This window comes from Odocoileus virginianus, chromosome 16 (genome assembly GCF_023699985.2).
Source record: "Odocoileus virginianus isolate 20LAN1187 ecotype Illinois chromosome 16, Ovbor_1.2, whole genome shotgun sequence".
Lineage (NCBI taxonomy): Eukaryota > Metazoa > Chordata > Mammalia > Artiodactyla > Cervidae > Odocoileus > Odocoileus virginianus.
In genome coordinates, this window is record NC_069689.1 from 3,052,343 (window position 1) to 3,077,904 (window position 25,562).

At 37.2% G+C, this 25,562-nt stretch overlaps 1 protein-coding gene across 1 annotated transcript in view; it reads left to right on the top strand.

Moving 5' to 3' along the window:
- The window catches only part of ETFA (electron transfer flavoprotein subunit alpha), a 72,412-nt gene extending 47,797 nt beyond the window's left edge, over positions 1–24,615 (top strand). Inside the window, exons 10-12 of the mRNA XM_020886993.2 lie at positions 4,365–4,430; positions 10,969–11,049; positions 24,317–24,615. Of these exons, the coding sequence (XP_020742652.1) occupies positions 4,365–4,430; positions 10,969–11,049; positions 24,317–24,355 (186 nt within the window). The 3' untranslated portion in view covers positions 24,356–24,615. The remainder of the gene's footprint in view (positions 1–4,364; positions 4,431–10,968; positions 11,050–24,316) is intronic.
- The last annotated feature ends 947 nt before the right edge of the window (positions 24,616–25,562 follow it).

Below are 25,562 nucleotides of genomic sequence, written 5' to 3' on the forward strand. Positions count from 1 at the left end.
AGCTGGTTGTAACCATTAAGTTACATGTGGATATTGGGCACTTGAAATGTGGCTAGATTTAATTGAGATTATATTATTAAAATTGGTTTCACCTATTTCATTTCACTTTAATGAAGCTAATAGAAAATTTTAAAGTATGTGGCTTATAATATTTTTATATTGTATATCTCTTTTGGATTTAATAATGTTAGGCAAAAATCACAATGTGCAAGTAAGAAACACTTTTCTCCTTAGCATCTGCACCAGGATCTTCTGGAGAGCAAGACTCAGAAATATATGCTCTTGGATTTCCAGATTTCCTGCCCAAGATTTGAGTGAAACAGGAGAGTGATGTTAGCAAATACTTTCAGAAGAAAGCAGCCAAAACCCAAATCATGCATCAGAGAATACTTTGACCATGTCGATTTCCCAGGTTGGTTAGATTTCTGTAAAAGTGTTAACATTTCATTTCAGTCTTTCAGTTCTCAGACATACAGATTTGTCATCATGCTCGGACTAGTAAAACCTCTTCTAAAAGCTTGTTTTGTTTGAAGGACTAAGGAGCAGGAACAGATGGGATAGGCTGTAAAAGTAGACTCCTGTTTGGCAGAGGACAGAAATTACTCTAGAGGACCATCATCCCCCAAACTGCTTCCTGCTTCTAAAGGCCATTCTGCTTCTTGTTGGCAGGAACAGAAAGTAAGGGGTTGCATAAGAGACCAGAGCTCTGTCACACTGGATTTTTATGAACTTACCTTAACCTGTGTTGTTTGACTGAGCTTCTTGCGTGTATACTACAGGGGATTCTTGCCGTCCTATACTTCTGCTAGTCCATACAACTCTTTTGTATGAATAAGGGAAAAATGCTCCTTTCTCAAGTTACTTTACTGCCATCTGTTGGAAAATTATTGTAATAAAAATGCAGATCTGTAATGACTATGATATGAATGATGCTTCCCTCCAGAGTTGTTCAGTATACAGCCTGCTCAGCTGTATATGGTAGCCCTGGGACCATCCCAGGAGTCCACTAGTCACTGAGTGGGCTGAGAAAATCAGTGTTTGAATAAATCTCAGTTCTTGAGTGGCATACCAGTGTCTTGGGAAACCAGATTCTGTACTCAGGATTGAAGCTTTACAATCCCAGTTATTCAGATGAGCAAGCTCAGGCATAGAGAGATTAAATAATTGGCTCACGGTCAAAGGTCTGTTAGGTAGCTGAACTGGCATTTATTTCAGCATAGGCCATGAGATTCCAGAGCCTAGGTTCTAAACTTCTAAACCACAGTGATATACTCCTCTTGCAAACCTCTGTAACCACACTGGGTGCAGCAGTTTCCAAACCCTATTCCTGTGTTTATCTGAGCACACTCTGAGGTAGTGTAGACATCTGCTCCTGAGTTCTTTGGATGAGGTTGTAGTCTTTTTTAGGTCTTGGCAAAGAAAGAGGGATTTGTGCTTTTTGTCAGAACTTGCTTGAAGTAGGTGCTCCCCCTTCTTTACCGGCCCTGTGGCTTTACTTCTTCCCACCCATCCTCTCCATCCTTGCATTGCAGGATGGTCAACCCAGACCGCCACCAGCTGTGTCCTTTGTCCTAGTTTCTTACTCTTGTAGGTTTCTTTCCCTTTGTGAAGGATACTAGAACTTTATCTCCAGGACTACCCCTCCTTCCTTTTCTGTCTGTTCCTTTCTTTAATCCCACCTCTTTTTGAACCCTTAATTGCTGTTCCCCACTCCAACATCATCTCTCATTTTCGCTCCAAATTTTTTTACCTACCATCCGATTTAGAAAGAAAGTGCCTCAGGGCAGGGATTGCCTTGTTATGTTGTGAACCAGTGTCTAAAGTGCTCCATAAATTAGCATCTGTGGAGGATTTTGCACATACTAATTATTATTATTGAAATACAGAAATGCTTTCTGAACCATGAGGAAGCATCCTATGACTGTAGTCTAATTGCCTGTACACGTTTTCTGAAAAAGAAGAAAAAAAGCCTCTCTTCCCGTCTCAGAGAGCCATCAGATCTCAGAACAGCAGCCAAAATCTCAGGACTCATTCAGGGCTGTTGTTTCAAAGCTTTTTTTATTTATTTAGAGAACCATGTTTACACGATAGTAAAATAAGTTCCTGTTGGTCAGGAACAGGTCAAAATTTACTTGTTTGGACAATTTATGCTTTTTAGAAAGGTGGGAATGACCCTGGAACCACCTTTGGTTTCCTTTGGCCCAGAATTGTTATTTCTTTACTGATATTTATGGTTAAAGCCAACAGTAATCATTTCTCAGGAGGTTTAATGTAAATTTCATTTATATCATATTTATGTTGATGTTTAGTGCCAGAGTGAATCAGCATTCTTATTAGCATTTTATAATGCAGATGGAGAGGCTTTTAAGACTTGCTGAATTTTAATGTAGACATGTATGTCAGAAAGACCCCTTTATAGAACTGTCGATCCTTTCCAATATATGGTTTGAGAATATACTTCAAAGCGTGGTTAGTGAGACAGAGTCTATCTAAATAACTAACTTTAAAAATCTCTATGTTAGAACTTTTTGGCCTGGTTTTCCTGAACGTCGGATTTAGTAAGTATACTGTGATTAATAATTTAATGAATGTTCTTTCTTAAAAGAAATGCTGGTCAGAATAAATTGAATGATGTTAAAATTATCAATTGAAGTTACCTGTAAAGTCTTCAATGGAAAATACTGGTGCTTTTTCAAAATAGTAGTGCTTGTTTATTAGTCATACAAGTGTCATTGTCTGATAAGAGTATAATAACAAGGCCTTACTTTATTATCCAAAGGTGTATGGTCATAATTGATGCATTGGATTATGTTTAAGATAAAATCATGGGATTGCTTTTTATCCTCACCCACACATTTTGCTTTCTGCAGTAGTGTATTCCCCACCCTAAGACACAGTCTTTTTAGGCCTAAGTGCTCTTTCCTATTTTCAGGCTTCTGATGATTAACTAATGAGCAGGTTGAATTGAAAAGCAAACCCAGCTCACTGTAGATTTTTAGATGATTAACTCACATTAGGGTCTAGGTTGTATCCTTTCCAGAGAACTTAAGGGTATCCTACTGCTCTAGAAGTGGTGGACACTTTATGCCTTTAAAGATAAGACCCAGAGATATGCTATCAATGTGCTGGGTCAAGTTACAGGTTTCAAGCTGCTTACAAGCTGAGGATCATCTGTTTTACTGGTCCTCAACTCTGTACATTAGAGCATCCTGAGGAGCCTTTTTAGAAAGGTTCACTGTTGAAGAGCTTTTTAAAGAAAAGCTCCAGTGCTCATGAGTTAGATTACAAGCCATGCAGAAGACAAAGAGGGACCACCTGACATTGTCATTGACTTTGAAGTATTTGCCCGGTAATAAAACTGTGTGACAGAGCCACCTTCAGTACCTTCCACATTACTCATGTTGAGGAGAGACTATACTGTCAGTCGTGACAAAACCGTAGTGTCTGTTTGGTTACATGGTAAGAGGCACCCCCTACCCAAGCCAGGACTTGTTCAGTTTATGTGTGGGGAAAGCTTTTCAGCTGAAGTTTTAATTATCCGTAGTAGACAGAGCAACTAAGCATTTTTAATTAAGCACTTATTAAATCGGTTTTTCATGATGATAGTGAATTTTAATTTTTAGATAAAGGTACAGAGAGCAGTCATCATTCCTTTTATAATTAGTTGAAGCAGAGGGGTAGGAAGAGGTGCAACTATCATCCACATTTACTTGGAAACTGCAGTCCAGGGACCCGTTTATTAGGCGTTAAAAATACAAAGGTTCATTCTGTGCCTTTGAGAAATCTGTTATTTTTTAATAAAGGAGATTGTGTATGTGTGTGTGACCCTTGAGACTGATTTGTATATATGGTTTTTCTAAATGTGAAGCTTAATAAATATACTTTGATTACCACTTCAACAAATATCCGTGAGAAGCAAATAGCTAAGTCAAAGTATACTTTAATATGTACTTATATGTTAATATGAAATGTGTGTATATTGTGAATGGCTCCATGCAGGGTAGTGAATTGAAGAGCTGTATCCAAATGAGTAGCACAGACAGAAAGTACGGCCTCACAGGAAATTGTGAGATTAAGTGAAACAGTTGATGTGAAATGCTTAGCACAGTGGTCGACACACAGTTAATGCTCAAAAACTCTTATTATCCAATATTATTGTTCCACCACTATTTTATGACTTCAGAGGCAAGTGTGGACTATGGGTTAGGGAGATCAGGGAAGGAGGAAGGCATAATTTAAGTGATACATATGGCATCTGTTTTATTTAAAATATTTCTGGCATAAGACTTGGGTTGGTTATAGCAAGTACTTTGGAAGGTGTAATATATGAATGCATATTAATGATATGGTCTCTTTTGTTTCAGGAACTTTATATTGCTGTAGGAATATCGGGAGCCATCCAACATTTAGCTGGGATGAAAGACAGCAAGGTAACTACACAACAGTGATGATACTAAGAGGAAAAGTTTTCATATTTTAAAATTTAGGTTTCACTGGTATGCTTCCATGTAGTTTTAGTGTGTGTGGTGGAACCATTCACAATAACACAAATCTAGGAATTGAAAGGTATAGACACTACTGTACCCTGCCTGAAGATGTACCATTAGTAGGAGAAGCAGTGCTGTATCATGGAAAGAGATATGAACCTGAGTCCCAGCTCCCCTGCCAACTTGCCACCTGACATGTCTTGTTTGTACCTCAGTTCTTTGTCTGCCAAATGCAGGTGTTGGAAGATCTCTTTCAGCTCTGACAATATGTGGATAGAAAATATGGGGTGAAAACAACTTGATGAGGTTCTGACTATCTAGTTTGTGATGTACTGATACCTGGTTCTCTGTTTCACCCAACCCCTAACGGTCCCACTGTCATATGTCAGCAAGGCCCGTCTTCTTGGGTTGTTACTAAATTGTGACTGACACATTTTGGATTGGAGCACCTCAAAACCTTAGTAATTGTCAAAAATGCAGCACATAGAGGAGCCACTTGATTTTAACTTGCTGCTTGGACTCCTATCTAGAAGTCCTGTGTGATGACTCTGTGAACATACATTTCAGAATATGACATATTAATTCATGCATAACAATGCACAGTTTGAATTATGAACTTAGTCTTTCATGAAGTCAGAGATGCCTCTGACACGCCTGCTTTTATTCATTCAGATGGAAGTTTGATAGAAAAGGTAATAAAACTTTTAATAGGTTTAACTTCTAACTTGAAAAGATGCATGCACTCCCTCCTTGTAACCTCTAAATGAATTGGCCCCAAACCAGTCAGATTTCACAGTTGGATGGCAGGTTTCTTCACTGAGCTCTGAAAGCAGCAGTGCCAATGGGGAAAATGTTATTGCTGCATTAGAGGGGAAAAAAAACACTAAACACCACCAGTCTGCAAAAATATTTTTAGCTGGGCCTGTTCAGACATATCTAGAATTTTGCTTCTCTCTCTGCCTGCCTAGAAGATCTTGTTCATGCCAGCAGGGCTGAACTGGAGGAGAAATGGACTAGATGGTATATGTCAAAGCAAAAAGGCAATAATTGAATTAAGGAGACCCGTGTTGGGGAACAATCTGTAAGAATAAACTTGAGCCAATAATTTGTCTGTCTTTCCGGTCAACAAATATTTATTAAGTCTATGTACTTTGTACAGATGCTGGAGTTGCTTAAATGAAAAAGACATAGTTCCTGTCATAACTCTTTTGTGGGAGACACACCAGTCTTAGATTGTTATTTTTGGCTAAGTTCTAAAATGGATGATTGGGACTTCCCTGGTGGTCCAGTAGTTAAGAATTTGCTTTCCAATGCAGGGGACATAGGTTCTAGCCCTAGACAGGGAACTAAGATCCCATCTGCTGCGAGGCAACGAAGCCCATGTGCCACAGCTACAGAGCCCAGCTGCCTCAACTAAGACCTGAGGCGGCCGTGGATAAACTGGTTGGTATAAATCTGATAGTTTAGTGCAGTCGCTCAGTCATGTCAGACTCTTTGTGACCCCATAGACTGCAGCACGCCAGGCTCCCCTATCCATCACCAACTCCTGGAGCCTGCTCTGCATATAAACTGTATACCTATTAATATGGTTGAATACAGTCTGTGCTTTAAAATGTCCATAAGGAAGAAGGATATGAATTTATAAGGACATATTAAAAGAGCCCTAGAGTGCAAGCAAGATTTTATCATAATTATTTGCAGTTGATATTTCAGGAATATTCTTTCAGTAATCTGAGAATTCTGTAACTGGCCGAAGTCTTTTTTCTTAAATACTGTAGTGGTTCTTTGCCCACAATCACATGCTTTTTCTTTAAAAATAACTTTTATATAGTGGGATGAAAAAGCTTTCAGATGATTAAACTGTCAGATGTTTGACTAGGTGGCCTCCAGGAAAATCATTAACCATCGTTAATTAAATAAATCTCTGCTAGTAGCTGTGAAGCAGGCTGCTTATTCCCAGAAGAGAAAGACCACGATACAAATCAATGCCTATGATTCAAAATGTTTGTCCTTGTGACTAGATTTGAGGTGTATATTGAAACCATGCTATATTATAGTCTTTGACCACACTTTAATATATATGGCATGCTTCTATGGATCAGTAGTTACTTGGACTGCAGTGTGTGCCAATTTCAGATATTCTGGAATATTCAGGCCTCGGGGCCCTTTTAGAGGAATTTACACGTATATCATATAGGCTATATTTTAAGTCAGACTGTATCAAAATACTTGAAAAAGGTGTTCTGCCTGTTTTCATGAGATGGAGTAATAGGCAGGGAAGTACTTAATTTTACTTCCAAAGATTCAAAAATTATCATTTTTTAATTAAAATAACACCATGTTAGAGTCAAAAGTCTAATTTTACTTTAATTGCAGTGGTGTTAGAAGCCTCTGTGGGGAATACCAGATTATTTGTAGTGTATAAAGAAATGTTATTAATAGAATAATTGTGTAAACATAACACGTTTTTTAGGACAGTTTCTACGTAATCTGTTACTGATCTGTCATTATAATCTTACATTTAAAGATTTTATGGGAGTTAAGAGGAACTTGTGGTAGTTTTTGTAGGAGACATAGTACTTTGTTACATTTATTTGCTGCATACATAAGGACTTAAACTTTTTTGTTTTAAACATTCATCTTTACTTAATTGGCCTACTAGATAGTTAACTTTTCTATTCTCACAGTAGACCCAGGATATTAATTTTAAAATGCTAAATGGAAAGCAGTATATAGAGAATAAACAGTTTGAGCTTTAAAGCCTATGAATTAGGATATGACTTTGTTACTTTTTAAAGTTGAAATCTAACATTTATAGTCACAAGTTTAAAACATATTTATTGTTAATAGGTAGAAAACTACCAATCATTTTATAAGTGAAATAAGTTAAGAATTGACTCTAATAATATATATCTCATGATTTGACAAAGTTGACTTCTGTCTTATTGAATAAAGCACACCAAATATAAAATGGATGAATGAATTTTTTATCTGTGGTGTTTATTCAGTACATCTAAAATTTTTCAATGACCTACAAAAATTTCCTGTTATATTTGGTTGGTTTGGTTTAAGTCAGATTATTAATTTATATACAGAAAATTCAACATTTTTAGTATACTGCATTAAAACATTCTTCTGCATGGTAAAATATACATAACATAAAGTTTACTATCTTAATCATTTTTAAGTATAAAATTACACACTGTCATTGGTATTAAATACATTCATAATGTTGTGTACCCATCATCACTATCCAACTCTACAACATCTTTTAAAACTGAAACTCTATATACATTAAATGGTATTTTCCCAGTCTCCCACCTCATAGTCCATATTCTGACAACCACAATTCTACTTTTTGTTTCCATGATTTTGACTCTTCTAAGTACATTTTAAGTGGAATCATCATTTGATATTTGTCTTTTCGTGACTGGTTTATTTCACTTAGCATAAGATTCATCCATGTTGTAGCATATGTCAGAATTTTCTTCCTTTTTAGGCTGATAGTTTTCCGTTATATGTGTATGTGTGTGTGTGTGTGTGTGTGTGTGTGTATACATACATACCACATTTTGCTTATCCATTCATCTATTGATGGACTCTCGAATTGCTTCCAAGTTTTGGCATTTGTGAATACTTTGCTATGAACATGGGGGTACAAATATATTTTCAAGGCCCTGTTTTCAGTCCTTTTGGGTATATATCCAGAATTGGAATTGCTGGATCACATGGTAATTCTATTTTTAATATTTTGAGGGACTACTATAATGTTTTCCACAGCAGTTGTACCATTTTACATTCCCACCAACAATGGACAAGGGTTTTAGTTTTTCCACACCCTTTTTAGCACTGGTATGGTGGTTTTTTTGTTTTTTTTTGACAGTAGCCATCCTATTAGATCTGAGGTGGTATCTCATTGTAGTTTTGATTTGCATTTCCTCAGTGATCAATGATGTTGATCATTTTTTCATGTGCTTACTGGCCATTTGTATGTCTTCTTTGGAGAAGTGGCTTTTGAAGCCATTTGCCCAATTTTTTAATTTGATAGTTTGGTTTTTTGTTGTTGAGTTCAGTAGTTTTTTAAAAATATATTCCATGTAGTAATTCTTTATCAGATACGTGATTTGCAAGTATTTTCTCTCATTCTCTTGGTTACCTTTTTACTGTGTTGATAGTGCCTTTAGAGCCACAAAATTTTTTAATTTCCATGAAGTTCAATTTGTCTTTTTTTTGTTGTTGCCTATACCTTTCATGTCATATTCAAGAAATCATTGCCAACACCAACATCATGCAGCTTTTGCTCTGTGTTTTTCAGCTGAGAGTTTTGTAATTTTAGGTCTAATGTTTAAATCTTTGATCTGTTATGAGTTAGTTTTTGTATATAGTGTTAGGTAAGAGGCCAACTTCATTCATTTGTATGTAGATATCTGGTTTTCCCAATACCATTTGTTGAAAAGGCTATCCTTTCTCCATTGTATGATCTTGACACCCTTGTCAAAAATGATTTGACCATATATGTGAGGGTTTATTTCTGGGCTTCCTTTTCTATTTCATTGGTCTTTAAGTCCCACTTGAGGTTCCTTGAGAGTCCGTATGAATTTTAAGATGAGTTTTTCCGTTTCTGCGAAAGTAACTATAGGAACAGTTTTGATGGATATAGTATTATTGGTCGACCGTTTTGTTCTTTTACTACTTTGAATGTATCAGCTCACTTCTTTCTCACCTCCAAAGTTAGTATTGTAAAATCTGCTGATAGTCTTGAGGATCCCTTGTGTGTAGCAAATCAATTCTCTCTGTTTTCAAGATTCTTTTTTTATCTTCAGCTTTTGAAACTTTGATTATGTGTCTTAGTGTGGAGTCTCTTTTGAATTCATCTTACTTGAATTTTGTTGAATTTCTTGGATGTTTCTGTTCATGTCTCTAATCAAATTTGGGGAGTTTTCAGTCATTATCTCTTTAAATATTCTCTCTGCCCTCTTCTCTGTCTCCTCCTTCTGGGACCACCATAAGATGTTTTGGTCCTCCTAATGGTGGTCCACAGGTCCCTTAGGCTATGTTCACTTTTCTTAAATCTTTTCTTTCTGTTCTTCAAGCTTGAAAATTTCCATTGTCCTATCTTCCAATTTGCTGATTCATTCTCCTGCCTGATCCAATCTGCCTTTGGATCCCTCTAGTGAATTTTTCGTTCACCTTTTGTACTTCTCACCTCCACGATTTCTTTGTGGTTTCTTTTTGCGTTTTCTCTTTATCACTGTTTCCATTGCATTCACACATTGTTTTCCTGACCTTCTCTTCATCTTCTTTTAGATTTTTTTTTCAAGCATCTTTAAGATGATTATGTTAAAGTCTGTCTAGTAGATATACCAGTTTCTGTTTATATTTTTTGCCTTTGAGTGGGCCATACTTTTTTCTTTTTTGCCTTGTGATTTTTTTTTGTTGAAAACTGGACATTTGAACCAACAATGTAGTAGATTCTTCTATTTCCCCAGAGTATGCTGGGTTTTTTTGTTTTTGTTACTGTCTTTGTTTATTGTTCTTATCTTTTTGATTGTTGTATGCTGTCTTTGTGCCAAGTGTTAACCTGAGGTATATAAACTTACGGGCTTCTGGAGTCTTTTCAGAGTCTGTGCCTTTCCCTAGGCATGTATGGTCACTTTGTAGTTTTCCTCTGATATGCATTTGCTTTTGAATGTCCTAGTCATTAATGTCTGGCTCCCACAGGGGGGAAATGAAAGAAAATGAGAAAAATGAAGAGCACTGATCTTTTAAATCCCCTGGGAACAACTTTGACAGGTGGGGGAAAACAGTGGTTGAGGTGCAGCAGCAATAGCCACCCCTTCTTTGCACCTTTCTGATCAGATGCAACACTCTGTGGTCAAAGCACAGATCCCCAATATTTAGAGGACAAGGTTTCTTTTACCCACTCTGACTGCTATAAGCTGTATGCAGGCTGTTCCAGGAATATGTACACAACTGCCTGCCACCAGGAATGAGAGATGAAGGTTTAGTAGCAACTATTCTGCTAAGAGCTACAGTTTACCATTCAAGCCTTCCCCTGAAAGTTGCAAACCTTGAACAGATTCCAGAATTCCAAACTGGTTACATGAAAGATTCTGCCAGTTCAGTTGTTGTGTAGGTGGGGAGACAGTTTCTCAGTGTTTCCTACTTGGCCACCTTCCCAGAATCCTCTCCGATTTGTTACTTATCTACAACATTTTTTCATAAGTTAAAAAAGAACTTTTAAAAATAATGATATAAAACCTTTTTTAAATATTGCAGTTGGCCTGTGGTAGGGAAGGAAGATAATTTTTTGTTATGTTCCTACCCAGAAACTTCTAAATTTACAATATCAGCACAAATTAAACTAATCTTATTTGGTAGACATTTTTAAGAATACAAATTTGTTGTTAAGAAAGTTAGAATAGAACCATCAGTCTGTGTAGTATGTTTTCTTAAAAAACTCTTTGCTTTTATTTCACAGACAATTGTGGCTATTAACAAAGACCCAGAAGCTCCAATTTTTCAAGTGGCAGATTATGGAATAGTTGCAGATCTATTTAAGGTAAGTTGGCCTTGAGAGTGATAGCTATTATCTAGGTTGTCATCCAAGAACCTGCAGGAGTTGGTCAGGGAGGAAGCTGTTATAGGAAGACATTGTGTGACTGTATATCTGTGTCTGTCTGTGTATGTATATATTAATATATTTACATAGTTTTGAACTATTTAAAGTGAGGAGTTGTTCTGCTTAATATATGATATTTTTATGGATCATTATATTAATAACTTTTTCTTTAAGAAGTCCATGTTGTCTTTAAACATCCATATGATTCTTGGCATCTCATGTACTAAGTTAGTACACAACATGAAATGACTCAAGTAATTATAATAGAACCATATTTACCAGATACCTTAAGGAAATTCCCATCATAACCCCTCATTCAGAGACTTACTAGTGATGCTATAGCTTTTCATGGGATGAGTGGGCTCTCGGGTCCACTTTATCGACTCAACAGGTATGCTCTGCTTGCTGTGTTTGAGAGTCAAAGGCCTTCCTAACAGTGACAACTGTAGGAAAGAACACTTATTTCTAACTCCTCACACTCTTAATATTTTTGTGTTCTTTCTGTCCTACTACCACCCTTATGTTTGCCCTCTCAGTGAAAGAATTACTTAGTGATGTAGTTGAGTACCTGATGTCCATTTGGCCACATTTAAAGGTCCTGGCTTATGCATGGGCTGGCCTCTTTTTGTCCCTCAGGGCCTGTCTACAAGTTTCTAGGTTACCTTGTGCAGAAATTACTTAGGCAGTAGTTGAGGCTCTGAAAGTAGCATCCAACTCTAGGTTTACTAACCTGTCATGTAGATCTAAATGAGCTTCTATGGGCCTTTATGGAGAGGCTGCAGCCTGAGAACAGAACCAGGGGTGGTCTCCCCAGCGAGAGGACTGGCCCATTGCCATGGCTTCTGTAGCACTTGTATGAACCAGATGAACTCATGAGTGTACTTTGAGAGCACATCTGTATTTTGAAGTGTGTGCTCATGCTCAGTGAAGAATGGGCCCTTCGGATGCTCAGCAATTACTTGGTGGTGGCCCAGCCTGCGTGCCAAGGCATCTTTCCCTGTGGAAACTCCCGCCACCCCCCACTCCCCCGACACACCCAACCCAGAAAGGCCTCTCTCTTGCATGGGAAAAATACAGCCCATCTTCTGTGGTCCTGGGGTTCTGTATCTGAAATGTAGGGTTTAGGTACGTTAGCTGCTCCTGTGACCTGGCCCAGCTGTATAAGAACTGTGACTGTAGTGGCAGTCATTTGACTAAGATATTCCAGTGGGATGAAAAGTTACTATGAGAAAGATAAATATTTTTGTATTTCTGTGTAATAATACCTTTGTTCAAGTAGAAAGCATTTAGTTACAGTGAAATATAGATAAAGGAATAAAGACCTTTAAATTTAAAAATGAAGTTAAATACTTGCTGAACCCCAACCATGTCTCCTGTTGACATGTTTGCAAACAGACATCAAATGTAGTTGCCTTTTATTTTTCTTCAAGACAATATTTTAATAAATTTGTAAGTAATTTTGTTTAAGATATGTCTTCCTTTCTGCTTGTACTAAAGCTGCCCACATACTTGATCAAAGAAATGAAGTGTTAAACAGTCAGACGTTTGTGATGTTCGTACTGTGGACATCTGCCTTGGGGGAGGAGCATCTCTGTAGCAACGATGGATGCAGTGGTGTCCCACAAGCTGTGCCTCTTGCATTAAGGGCAACTCCTAGGTTTAACATGAGAGAGTATGTGTGTGTCTGTTATGTGTGTCTGCACACGTGTGTGTGCATGCTTAAAGAGATATTGAGAGTTCTAGGACACTGAAAGTGGAAAAGACCTTAAAAATCATCCAATAAGCTGATTTCCAACTTGAGATTCTCAAGTTATTTTTGGTGTTTTAAGAAGCACACTTTAAAAACTTTTTCTGAATTTCTTATTGAGATAACAGCTTTATAACATTATATAAGTTTCATGTGTACAACATTATATTTCTACTTCTGTATACCCTACAGTGTGCTGACCACCAAAAATTTAGTCTTGCCTCATCATCATATACTTGATCACCTTTAGTTGCTGTACCCTCCCCCTCAGCCCTTTCTGCTCTGGTAACCACTACTCTCTTCTCTGATTCTGTGTGTTTATTTTTATTTGGTGTGTTCATTTACTTTGTTTTGGGAGGGGCTGTCTTTTATATTCCACATGAGTGAGCTTGTCTTTCTCCTTCTAATTTAGTTCACTTAGCATAATACCATCAGGGTCCATCCATGTTGTCACAAATCGCAAAATACTATTCCATTGTATACCTATAGACCACATCTTCTTTATCCATTCATCCATTGATGGCCACTTAAGTTGCTTACATATTTTGGCTATTGTAAATATGCTGCAATTATATCTTCTCAAGTTAGTATTTTTGTATTTTAGTGGGATAGCTGGTTCATGTGGTAGTTCTATTCTTAATTTTTTGAGGAATCTCCATACTGATTTCCAAAGTGGCTGTGGCAATTTGCATTCTCACCAACAGTGCACTAGTGGTCCCTTTTCTTCACATCCTCACCACCAACACTTGTTATTTCTTACCTTTATGGCCATTCTAACAGAAATGAGGTGATACCACATTGTGATTTTTCACTTGCAAGTCCCTAATAATTAATGATGTTGAACATCTTTTCATGTGCCGGTTGCCTTTATGTCTTCTTTGGAAAAATGTCTGTTCACCTCCTCTGCCCATTGTTTAATTGGAGTGTTTGTTTTGTCATTGAGGTATATGAGTTCTTTACATATTTTGGATATTAACCCCTTATTGTATATATGATTTGCAGGCATCTTCTCTTGTTTCATAGGTCGTCTTTCCATTTTGTTGATGATTTCCTTTGCTATGCAGAAGCTTTTTAACTTGTTGTTTGTTTATTTTTGCTTTTGTTTGCCTGAGGAGACATATCTAGAAAGATGTTGCTAAGATTAATGTCAGCAAACTACCTGTGTTTTCTTCTAGGAGTTCTGTGGTTTCAGGTCTTACAGTCAAATTTTTGATCCATTTTGAATTGATTTTGTGTGTCAAGCTTCATTTTTTTGTCTGTGACTGTCCAGTTTTTCCAGCACCATTTATTGAAGAAATCGTTCTTTCTCCATTGTATGCTTTTTGTTTGTACATTGTAAATTAATTTTATTTCCGGGTTCTCTATTCTCTTCCATTTATTTGTGTATTTGTTTTTCTGCCAGTACCATGCTATTTTGACTACTATGACTTTGTAATATAGTTTGAAATCAGAGACTGTGGTACCTTCAGCTTTGTTCTTTTTTCTCAGGATTGCTTTGGCTTTGTGTGCAGGGAGGGGGGTCCTTTTATGGTTCCATGCAAATTATAGATTTTTCTGTTCTATTTCTGTGAAAAATGTCCTTGGGATTTTGACAGGGATTGCACTGAATCTGTAGATTGTTTTGGGCAGTATCAACATTTTAAAAATGTTAATTTTTCCCATCTATTAGCATGGAATACCTTCATTTATTTATGTCTTCAGTTTCTGTCAACAAAACAAAACAGGGTCTTAAGGTTTTAGTATACAGGTCTTTCACTTCCTTGGTTAAATATATTCTTGGGCATTCTTTTTGTTGTGATTGTAAATAGAATTGTTCTCTTAATTTCTCTCTCTGCCGATTCATTGATAGCATGTAGAAATGCAATAGATTTTTGTATGTTGATTTTGTACCCTGCAACTTTGCTGTATTCATTTATTATTTCTAATAGTTTTTTTGGTGGCGTCTTTAGAGTTTTCCGTATATCAAATTATGTCATCCACAAATTTTTAGTGACATTTTTACTTCTTCCTTTCCAATTTTGATGCCTTTTTTGTCTCTTTCTTGCCTAATTGCTCTGGCTAGGAATTCCAATACTATTTTGAATAAGAGTGGTAAGAACAGGCATCCTTGTCTTGTTCCTGATTTTAGAAGTATAACTTTCACCAAGCTTTTCACCACGAAGTGTGATATTAATGGGTTTGATATGTATCACCTTTATCATGTTGAAGCACATTCTTTCCATATCCAGTTTATTGAGAATTTTTATCATAAATTGATGTTGAATCTTGTCAAGTACTTTTTCTGCATCTACAGAGATGATCATATGGTTTTTATCCTTCATTTTGTTAATGTTGTGTGTCACATTAACTGATTTGAACCACTGATATTGAACCACTCTTGCATTCATGAAATAAGTCCTACTTGATCATGGTGTGTGATCCTTCTAATGTATTGTTTGATTTGTTTTGCTAATAATTTTGTTGAGGATTTTTTTATCTATACTCATCAGAGATATTGGACTCCAATTTTCTTTCTCTCTCTTTTTTTTTTTACATTGTCTTTGTCTGGTTTTGGTATTAGGATGTTGTTGGCCTCATAAAATGAGTTCGGAAATGTTCCCTCTTCAATTTTTTGGGATAGTTTGAGAAGGGTGGATATTAAATCTTTAAATGTTTAGTAGAATTCACTTGTGAGGCTATCTGGTTCTGACCTTTTGTTTTCTGGGGAGCTTTTTGATTACTTTGAGCTTTTTGATTCAGTCTCTGTACTAGTGATTTGTCTATTCTTATTCTCTATGTTTTTATGATTTAGTCTTGAAAAGTCTGATTCTAAGAATTTGTCCATTTCTTCTAGGTTGTCCTATTTGTTGGTATATAGCTATTCATAATATTCTCTTATAAGCCTTTGTATTTCTGTGGTACCCATTGTTATCTATCCTTGTTTGTTTTATTTGTCGGAGCCTTCTTTCTATTTTAGGTGAGTCTAGCTAAAAGTTTGTCAATTTTATTTATCTTTTCAAAGCACTAGCTCTCAGTTTTGCTGATCTTCTCTATCATCTTTTTAGTCTCTATTACATTCATTTCTGCTCTGATCTTTATTATTTCCTTCTTCTGCTGATTTTGGGCTTTGTTCTTTTATTTCTCCTTTGATTTTTTTCCATTGGCTCAATAGTTGTTCAGTGACATGTTGTTCATTCTCCATGTTTTTGTGGTTTTTCCAGCTTTCTTTTAGTTGATTTCTAGATTCTTACCATCATTATCAGTCTTGAGACTCGTTTTGTGTCCCAGCATACAGTCTATCCTTGAGAAAAGTTCCATGTGCACTTGAGAAGAATGTGTATTCTGCTGCATTTGGATGGTATGTTCTGTACAGATCTATCATATCAGGTCTAATGTTTCACTTAACTCTGCTCTTTCTTTATTGACTCTAAATTATCTATTGGTTGATGTAAGTGGAATCTCTTACTGTTACTGTGTTGCTGCCATTTTTTCTGTATAGGTCTGTTAATAGTTGTTTTGTGTATTTTGATGCTCCTTTGTCAGGTGCATATATATTAGCAAGTTGTATCTCCTTATGAATTGTCTCTTTTTCATTATATAGTGTCCATTTTTGTCTTTTGTTAACTTTTTTGTCTTGCGGTCTTTTTGTCTGATGTGAGTGCAGCCCTGCTTGCTTGCTTTTGGCTGCCATTTGCTTGGAGTATCATCTTCCAATCTTCTGTCCCTTAAGAACCCACATTTGACTATTGGGAGACCATCTGGAGTAAGACATAACTTTTATTTGCCTTTGGCAAGAACTAAGGCAGTGTCTATCTCATGCTGCTCAGAAATTCTAAAGCACAGTTATATATGCCTTTGATTAATATAAAGTGGTGAGGAAGTTAATCAGTCCTTAAAAATGCAGTCTTGGGAAAAACTAGTTAAGAAAATATGAAAAATTCTACTTGAGGTGCAGCCTCTCATTTATTACTGTGTGAGTAACAAGCAGGATGTGTTCTTCTTAAGTTGTCTGTGTCTCAGAGAGATGTGATTTAGGGAAGTTGCTGAGCAAGTTGTTGGCACAACTAAGCCAGGTTCCTGCTCTGTTCTTTTTCTCATTACTGCCTTTCTAGCTCATCAGGTACCACAGCTGGGTGGTTCATCACTGCTCCTGTACCTTAGATGAATTGCAGTAAATAGGACCACGTCTTTTACAGACTCTGGCAACCAAGGCAGAACTAAACAGAAATCAAATTGTTTTCTCAGTTGAAATCAGAATTAAGTGTAGCACAGATGAGTATTATAGTATTAGATTGGTGCAGAAGTAATTGTGCTTTTGCATTGTTGAACTTTGCCCTTTGATATTGGAATATATTCTTTTTTTTTTTTCATTTATTTTTATTAGTTGGAGGCTAATTACTTTACAATATTGTAGTGGGTTTTGTCATACATTGACATGAATCAGCCATGGATTTACATGTATCCCCCATCTCGATCCCCCTCCCAACTCCCTCTCTACCTGATCTCTCTGGGTCTTCCCAGCGCACCAGGCCCGAGCACTTGTCTCATGCATCCAACCTGGGATGGTGATCTGTTTCACCATAGATAATATACATGTTTCGATGCTGTTCTCTCAAAACATCCCACCCTCGCCTTCTCCCACAGAGTCCAAAAGTCTGTTCTGTACATCTGTGTCTCTTTTTCTGTTTTGCATATAGGGTTATCATTACCATCTTTGTGTGTTAGTATGCTGTAATGTTCTTTATCTTTCTGGCTTACTTCAGTCTGTATAATGGGCTCCAGTTTCATCCATCTCATTAGAACTGATTCATATGAATTCTTTTTAATGGCTGAGTAATATTCCATGGTGTATATGTACCACAGCTTTCTTATCTATTCGTCTGCTAATGGGCATCTAGGTTGCTTCCAAGTCCTGGCTATTATAAACAGTGCTGTGATGAACATTGGGGTGCACGTGTCTCTTTCAGATCTGGTTTCCTCAGTGTGTATGCCCAAAAGTGGGATTGCTGGGTCATATGGCAGTTCTAATTCCAGTTATTTAAGAAATCTCCACATTGTTCTCCATAGTGGCTGTACTAGTTTGCATTCCCATCAACAGTGTAAGAGGGTTCCCTTTTCTCCACACCCTCTCCAGCATTTATTGCTTGTAGACTTTTGGACAGCAGCCATCCTGACTGGCGTGTAATGGTACCTCATTGTGGTTTTGATTTGCATTTCTCTGATAATGAGTGATGTTGAGCATCTTTTCATGTGTTTGTTAGCCATCTGTATGTCTTCTTTGGAGAAATGTCTGTTTAGTTCTTTGGCCCATTTTTTGATTGGGTCATTTATTTTTCTGGAGTTGAGCTGCAGGAGTTGCTTGTATATTTTTGAATTTAATCCTTTAGACAAAGGATTGCTTTGTTTGCTATTATTTTCTCCCAATCTGAGGGCTGTCTTTTCACCTTGCTTATAGTTTCCTTTGTTGTGCAAAAGCTGTTAAGTTTCATTAGGTCCCATTTGTTTATTTTTGCTTTTATTTCCAATATTCTGGGATGTGGGTCATAGAGGATCCTGCTGTGATTTATGTCAGAGAGTGTTTTGCCTATGTTCTCCTCTAGGACTTTTATAGTTTCTGGTCTTACATTTAGATCTTTAATCCATTTTGAGTTTATTTTTGTGTATGGTGTTAGAAGGTGTTCTAGTTTCATTCTTTTACAAGTGGTTGACCAGTTTTCCCAGCACCACTTGTTAAAGAGGTTGTCTTTTTTCCATTGTATATTCTTGCCTCCTTTGTCGAAGATAAGGTAACCATAGGTTCGTGGATTTATCTCTGGGCTTTCTATTATATTCCATTGATCTATATTTCTGTCTTTGTGCCAGTACCATACTGTCTTGATGACTGTGGCTTTGTAGTAGAGCCTGAAGTCAGGCAGGTTGATTCCTCCAGTTCCATTCTTCTTTCTCAAGATTACTTTGGCTATTCGAGGTTTTTTGTATTTCCATACAAATTGTGAAATTATTTGTTCTAGTTCTGTGAAGAATACTGTTGGTAGCTTAATAGGGATTGCATTGAATCTATAGATTGCTTTGGGTAGTCTATACTACTACTAGCCATTTTGACAATATTGATTCTTCCAATCCATGAACACGGTATTTTTCTCCATCTGTTTGTGTCCTCTTTGATTTATTTCATCAGTGTTTTATAGTTTTCTATGTATAGGTCTTTTGTTTCTTTAGGAAGATATACTCCTAAGTATTTTATTCTTTTTGTTGCAATGGTGAATGGTATTGTTTCCTTAATTTCTCTTTCTGTTTTCTCTGGAATACATTCTTAATGTGGTTATGTTATGCATCATTTTGATGCATATTTCTCACTTGATGTTTTTTGCTAATGACTTATCACTTGCTGTGTATTTATATTTATTTTAAGCTAGGGAAATGATGTTAGATAAAAAGAAAATTTGAGCAGTTTTCTTATTCAAGTTCAAAATAGGTCGTAAAGCAATGGAGACAACTTGCCACATCAATGATGCATTTGTCCCAGGAACTCCTAATGAACATACAGTGCAGTGGTGGTTCAAGACATTTTAAAAAGCAGATGGGAGCCTTGAAGATGAGAAACACAATGGCCCAGCCATTGGAAGTTCACAGTGACCAACTGAGAGCAATTACCAAAGCTGATCCTCTTACAACTACACGAGAAGTTGCCGAAGAATTCAGTGTTGACCATTCTGTGGTCATTCAGCATTTGAAGCAAATTGTGAAGGTGAAGAAACTCAATAAGAGGGTGCCAAAGTGTTGTCTTCTCTTATCCTATGTAACAGCAGTGAACTATCTCAATCAGATTGTGGCATGCAATCAAAAGTGGATTTTATACAAAAGCTGATGATGGCTGGTTGAACAGAGAAGATCCAAAGCACTTTTCAAAGCCAAACTGCACCAAGAAAAGGTTATGGTCACTGGTGGTTTGCTGCTGATCTGATCCACTACAGCTTTCTGAATCCTGGCAAAAACATTACATCAGAGAAGTATGCTCAGCAAATCGATGAGATGTACTGAAAACTGCAACACCTGCAGCTGGCATTGATCAACAGAAAGCGCCCAGTTCTTCTCCATGACAACACCTGACCAAACATCGCACAATCAGTGCTTCAAAAGTTGAACAAATTGGGCTATGAAATTTTGCCTCATCTGCCATATTCACCTGACCTCTTGCCAACTGACTACCATTTCTTCAAGCATCTTGATAACTTTTTGCAGGGAAAATGTTTCAACAACCAGCAGGAGGCAGAAAATGCTTTCCCAAGAGTTTGTCAAATCCCAAAGCATGTATTTTTATGCTACAGGAGCAAACAAACTTATTTCTTGTTGGCAAAAATGTGTTGATTGAATGGTTCCTGTTTTGATTAATAAGGATGTGTTTGAGCCTAGTTATAATTTAAAATTCATGGTTGAAAACTGCAATTACTTTTGCTCCAACCTAGTAATTCTGATGGAAGAGCAGACCAGGTGGCATAGTGAATACACTTCTCACTGGAGCTACCTTCTATCTTTAAAAATCAAAATTTTAAGGTATAACAGCTTAAAAAATGCAATTATGCAAGTTATGAATGAAAATTATTACCTATTTGGGATTAAGATCTTAAAATAACATCATAAATCAAACAATAGCTGTGTAAAAAGGACTTTTTTAGACCAAATTTTTGTTTAAAAATTTCAAACTGTATCACATATAACAAGTATAGAAATAGCTATTGGACTGATAATTCCCTAAGGTATATTGTGTCCACCAAATTTCATCATGTCTAGAGTAAAACTGTATGTGCATAACATTTTATTTTCTTTTATTTATTTTTTCACTCCGCCCTTCAACAGTCATGAGTTAGGACAAATTTATTTTTTCTTCATATGACAGAAGTAACATGGTACAGTAATTACAAGCTTCATTTCATATTCCGTCATGGGCATATACTAATTAAATTATCTTAGCAAACTTACTTAATCTCTCTGAATATAAGCATTCTCATAAGTAATATAAATATCACCTTAAAATGAGATTTAAATGAGATTGTACTGCACTTAGTTTAGTCTGTGTTAAATATTAGCCTAGCTGTTTGTATTTTGTTCCATGCAGGTACATAGTAGGTGCTTAATAAATGGTGTATATCATAATCAGAGTTAGACAGAGGGAACCACCTGACTGGTAGTTTTGTTAATTTTTTAAGATATAATAACTTTACTGAGCTATAATTCACATATCATAAAATGTATGCTTTTAAAAGGTACAGCTCAGTCTTGTTGTTTTTAGTATATTCACAGAGTTATGCATCCATTACTGAAAGACTAGGTATAATTGTGTCTAATTGTGGAACATTTTCATCACACTGAGAAAAAGCCCCATACCTATTAGCAGTCACTCCCTATTCACGTTCTCCCCAGCCGCTGGCAACAGCTAATCTCCTTTGTGTCTCTGTAGATTTGCCAGTCCTGGGTATAGAATCATGTAATACATGGTCTTTTGTGGGTGGCTTCTTATCATAATGTTTTAAAGGTTCATTGTTGTAGCAGCAGTTTATTCCTTTTTATTGCCAAATAATAGCCATTGTATATATATGCCACAATTTGTTTATCCATTTATCAGTTGATGAACTTTTGAGTTGTTTCCACTTTTTGCCTGTTATAATTAATGCTGCCATGAGCATTCATGTATGAGTTTTTGTGCACTGTTTCATCTTTTGTGGATACATATCTAGGATTGGAATTGCTTGTACACTTTTATAATTTTGTGTTTTACATTTTGAAGAACTGCCTACTATTTTACAAAGTGATTGACTCATTTTACATTCCTACCAAATAATATACAAGGGCCCCAATTTCTCCATATAGTTGCTAGCACTTGTTATTATCTTTTATTATAGCCATCCTAATGGTTGTGAAGTGGTATCTCGTTGTTTTGATTGACTTTTTTTTTTTTTTGGATGACAAATCATATTGAGCATTTTTTGTGAGTGCTCTTTGGCCATTTGTTTATCTTCTTTAGAGAAATGTTTATCCACGTTCTTTGCCCATTTTTTAAATTGAATTGTTTGTTATTTTTTGTTGTTGAGTTGTTAGATTTCTTCATATTTTCTGGATGTTAAACCCTTATCAGACCCTTAGTATGTTTTCTAAATACTTTCTCCCATTTTGTTGGTTGTCTTTTCACTTTCTTAATAATATCCTTTGATGACAAAAGTTTTAAATTTTGATGAAGTCCAGTTCATCTGTTTTTTGTTGCTTATGTTTTGGATGTCATATCCAAGAATCTATTGTCATAATCCAAGGTCTTGATGATTTACCCCTACATTTTCTTCTAAGAGTTTTATGTTGTTTAACTAGGTTTTTGATCCATCTTAAATTAATATTTGTGTATGGTGTGAGGTGAAGGTCCAGCATCACTCTTTTGCATGTGGATATCCAGTTGTCCGTCTGTGTTGGAGAGTCTATTGTGTCCCCATTGATTAGACTTGGCATAACTCCTATCTGTTTAAAGCTTTTCCACCTCTCTCCAACATAGCCATTCACTACATTCATACTAATCCCTTTACTGTTTCTGAAACCTACAGTGTTTATCTGTTTGCCACCTCATTTTTTGTCCAGAATCTTTGTTTTCTCCATGTTAAATGTTCTGATTTTTCCTAGTCCGTACCAGACTCAACTTACCTCAGAATGCTTGAATTTGGAGCTATTAATGCCATTCTCATCCTCTTACATTACAGTGTAAGATGAGCAAATTTCTAATCAAGTGGTTCTTAGGCCTCTGTCTCTTCCCTTCTTGTGGCCAGGAATCAGGCCTGATGTTCTCTATTTCCCATAGTGCTTATCCTGAGGAAATAATAAATGAGTGAAATATAGTTGTGCTGTGACATATCAGTAGATTGTCCTTTTTGAGACATAAATTCACTCTCATCTGGTCTACTGAGTAGGGAGCTGCCTCTGCAGGATCTAAAATAGAAAAAAATAAGAATTCAGATCTTTCAGTGTGCTGAGGCCATTAGATACTCAGTAAACTGAGTTGGCATGTTTTTTCCCCTAACCAAGGCATTGTTTGGTATGCTTGGGAATTCTGAGATTGATCTAACAAAAATAATATGGAACATGGAGAGAGAAAGACCCCTCAACCCTTTTGGGGGGAGTGTGGCAGGGGGACTTTCTGTAAGGTTTTTAAAAACTATGTTCTAAACCAAATTATGTTTTATTTAAAAGAAGTTGAGCCCTAGCCCATTTTTCATGAAACATGTAGGTCCCACATGAGGCTCGTTTAGCATGTCTTCTGTGTGACTGGCATAAGCTCATGGTCTCTCCGCTGAGGAAACGGGGGGACGTGGTGCCAGCACTTAATGCTGCCCCTGAGCTAATGCCTGCTGGCTCCATGGTAAACATGGGCCTTTTAATAGGCTGGAGACAAAGTGACATTCGGAAGAAACAACATGTCGACAATTTCCTTAATAAATTTTGTACGAACACATTATTTCCACCTAATGGAAATGTAGCTCTCTTAAATAATTGAGAGGCTATATTCATCAGTGGCGAGTTCAGCTGGGATCTTTGTGAGCTAGGGCAGTCGACAACCCCTTGGAAGCTGAGTAATTGATATTTTACACAAGTGGCTAGGCTAGTTTTCAGGCAGGCCCTGTGTGACATTCTCCTGCAGTCCCCACATGTAGCCCTCCTCTGTGATCCAGGCTGTCACAAAGCCGCTCCACACCAAAAGCTCCAGCTGCAGCCACTGAACCGCCCAGGCCAAGGGTTAGTAATGAATCCTTTCCAAAGTGGGAGCCAGCTTGGTCAGTTTCCTTCACTGGGGTTTCTTGCTGTTTGCTGACCAGCCACTGCGTTAGCACAAGGCCTTGATTTTAGTAAAGAGCGATGATGGGTGATGTCCGATGGGTGATGTCCTGCATGCAGCTCATTTTTATGTGCCAGAAGATGGTAACGTGTGCTGAGGAATAACAACTACAGTGTTTGTTACATGAATGATGAATGAATGAACAAACAGTGAGAAAACAAGTACTAGAGAAAGTTGACAGGAGTCGTGACTAAGCAAGACTTTGAAGGTAATGCAGGACTGCAGTGAGGGAAGGAAGAGTGCCAGGAAACACAGAGGTCAAAAATATACACTGTTCTCAACACAGACAAGAGAAATTGAACTTTCTGTTCTCAGTGGTGCCTTTCTGAGATCTGGGGTTGTGTCACAGAGGCTTCCAGGCCATGAGTGGGCTTTTGGCTCTGCTAGCCACATGTCCAGGGTGGGTATAGTTTCCCCGTGGGTGGGAAGAGAGGCTGTGGGAGAACAGGGAGTTCCTCCTGAGGCAGAGGGAGGGGGCAGTTTGTACCTCCTGTACCTCGCTGGTAATTCACATTGTTAGTTTTGGCCTCTTTGTACTCCTTATGGAGCTGTGACCTTATCACAATGAAGACTCAAATTGCTTAATTATTATTTATTTTTTTAATTTGCAGGTTGTTCCTGAAATGACTGAGCTATTGAAGAAGAAATGAGTCATGACCATGTCTTAAGGAAAATTGTATCAAAGTATATTCAGCTGAAATCATAGAAATTCATGGCTAATATAACAATCATTGGAAAGTGTGGAGAGCTACATATCATAATTTGAGGAAAATTTCTAACAGACACCAAATACTTTTTTTATGGGGTTATTATTATTTCTTAATTATTGGTGGTTCTAAACAGTTTTTTTTTTTTTGAAATTTTATAGTTCTGTAATACATAATAAAGCCTTTCCATAACTTTAAAACTATTACCAGAAATATGCCTATCTTTGTAAAGGAAGAGAGAAAATTGAAAAAACAGGAGTGAAAATTATTATTTGTTCTTTGCCTGTGTTGTTCATGGATGGCTCTGTATTTTTATAGCATGAATTTTCCCACCAGTCTAATCAACATAATCCAGTTGTTGAGACAAGGAAACTAGAGTGGTAAATTTAGAGTTAAAAAAGCATGGCCACAAAGCGTGAATATTATCTTAAATATATTCCAGTCTCTAGAAAATCATAGCTAATGTTGCAAAAGCGGACCAGCCTTAAACGTGAACCTGCTGAATGTATTTAGTTGACTTAAGTTGATTTAATTTTCCTTTTCATTTTAAGATCTTGGCAGTTTACAGTTCTTGGTGTCTGTAAAGAAGAGGCAAGTTGGGGAAGGAGCTGCATTGAGACAGTGTGGCCTCCTCTGCTAACAGATGACTCGATACTGTTGTAGATGCTGCAAGTCTTGCTCAGCGATGGCTCTGGCTTTTCTTTCGCCCTCCTGGTGGCTCCCTTTGGACTGCCTTAGAAAGCAGCCAGGCATGCACGCTGGCCACGTTCGCGGTCACTCCTGCACTCTGCCAGCTGCCGTGGGGCACGGGCTGAGGGTGAGCGCGTCACAGTGGCCAGGCGCTTGTGCGAGTGCAGCCCGAGGAACGGGCTGGTGAGGTGTTGGCCAAGACTGCAAGAAGGTGTAGGCAGGGATCTGGGGTCTTAGAAAGGCCAGGAGTCAGCAGGCAAATTGAATGAAGAGAACTGCCATGCTGAAGCTGAGCCACAGAAGGTATAGTTGGTGACAAGAAAAACGGCAGGGAAGAGATGGGAAGTGACTTGTGATACACAAAGGGAGGGAGCAGAGGGCCCAGCCCGGCCCTTAGTGTGGCCAGCCTGGGGCTGATTAGTTGAACCCTTTTTTGATGCGTTACAATCACTTGCTGTGA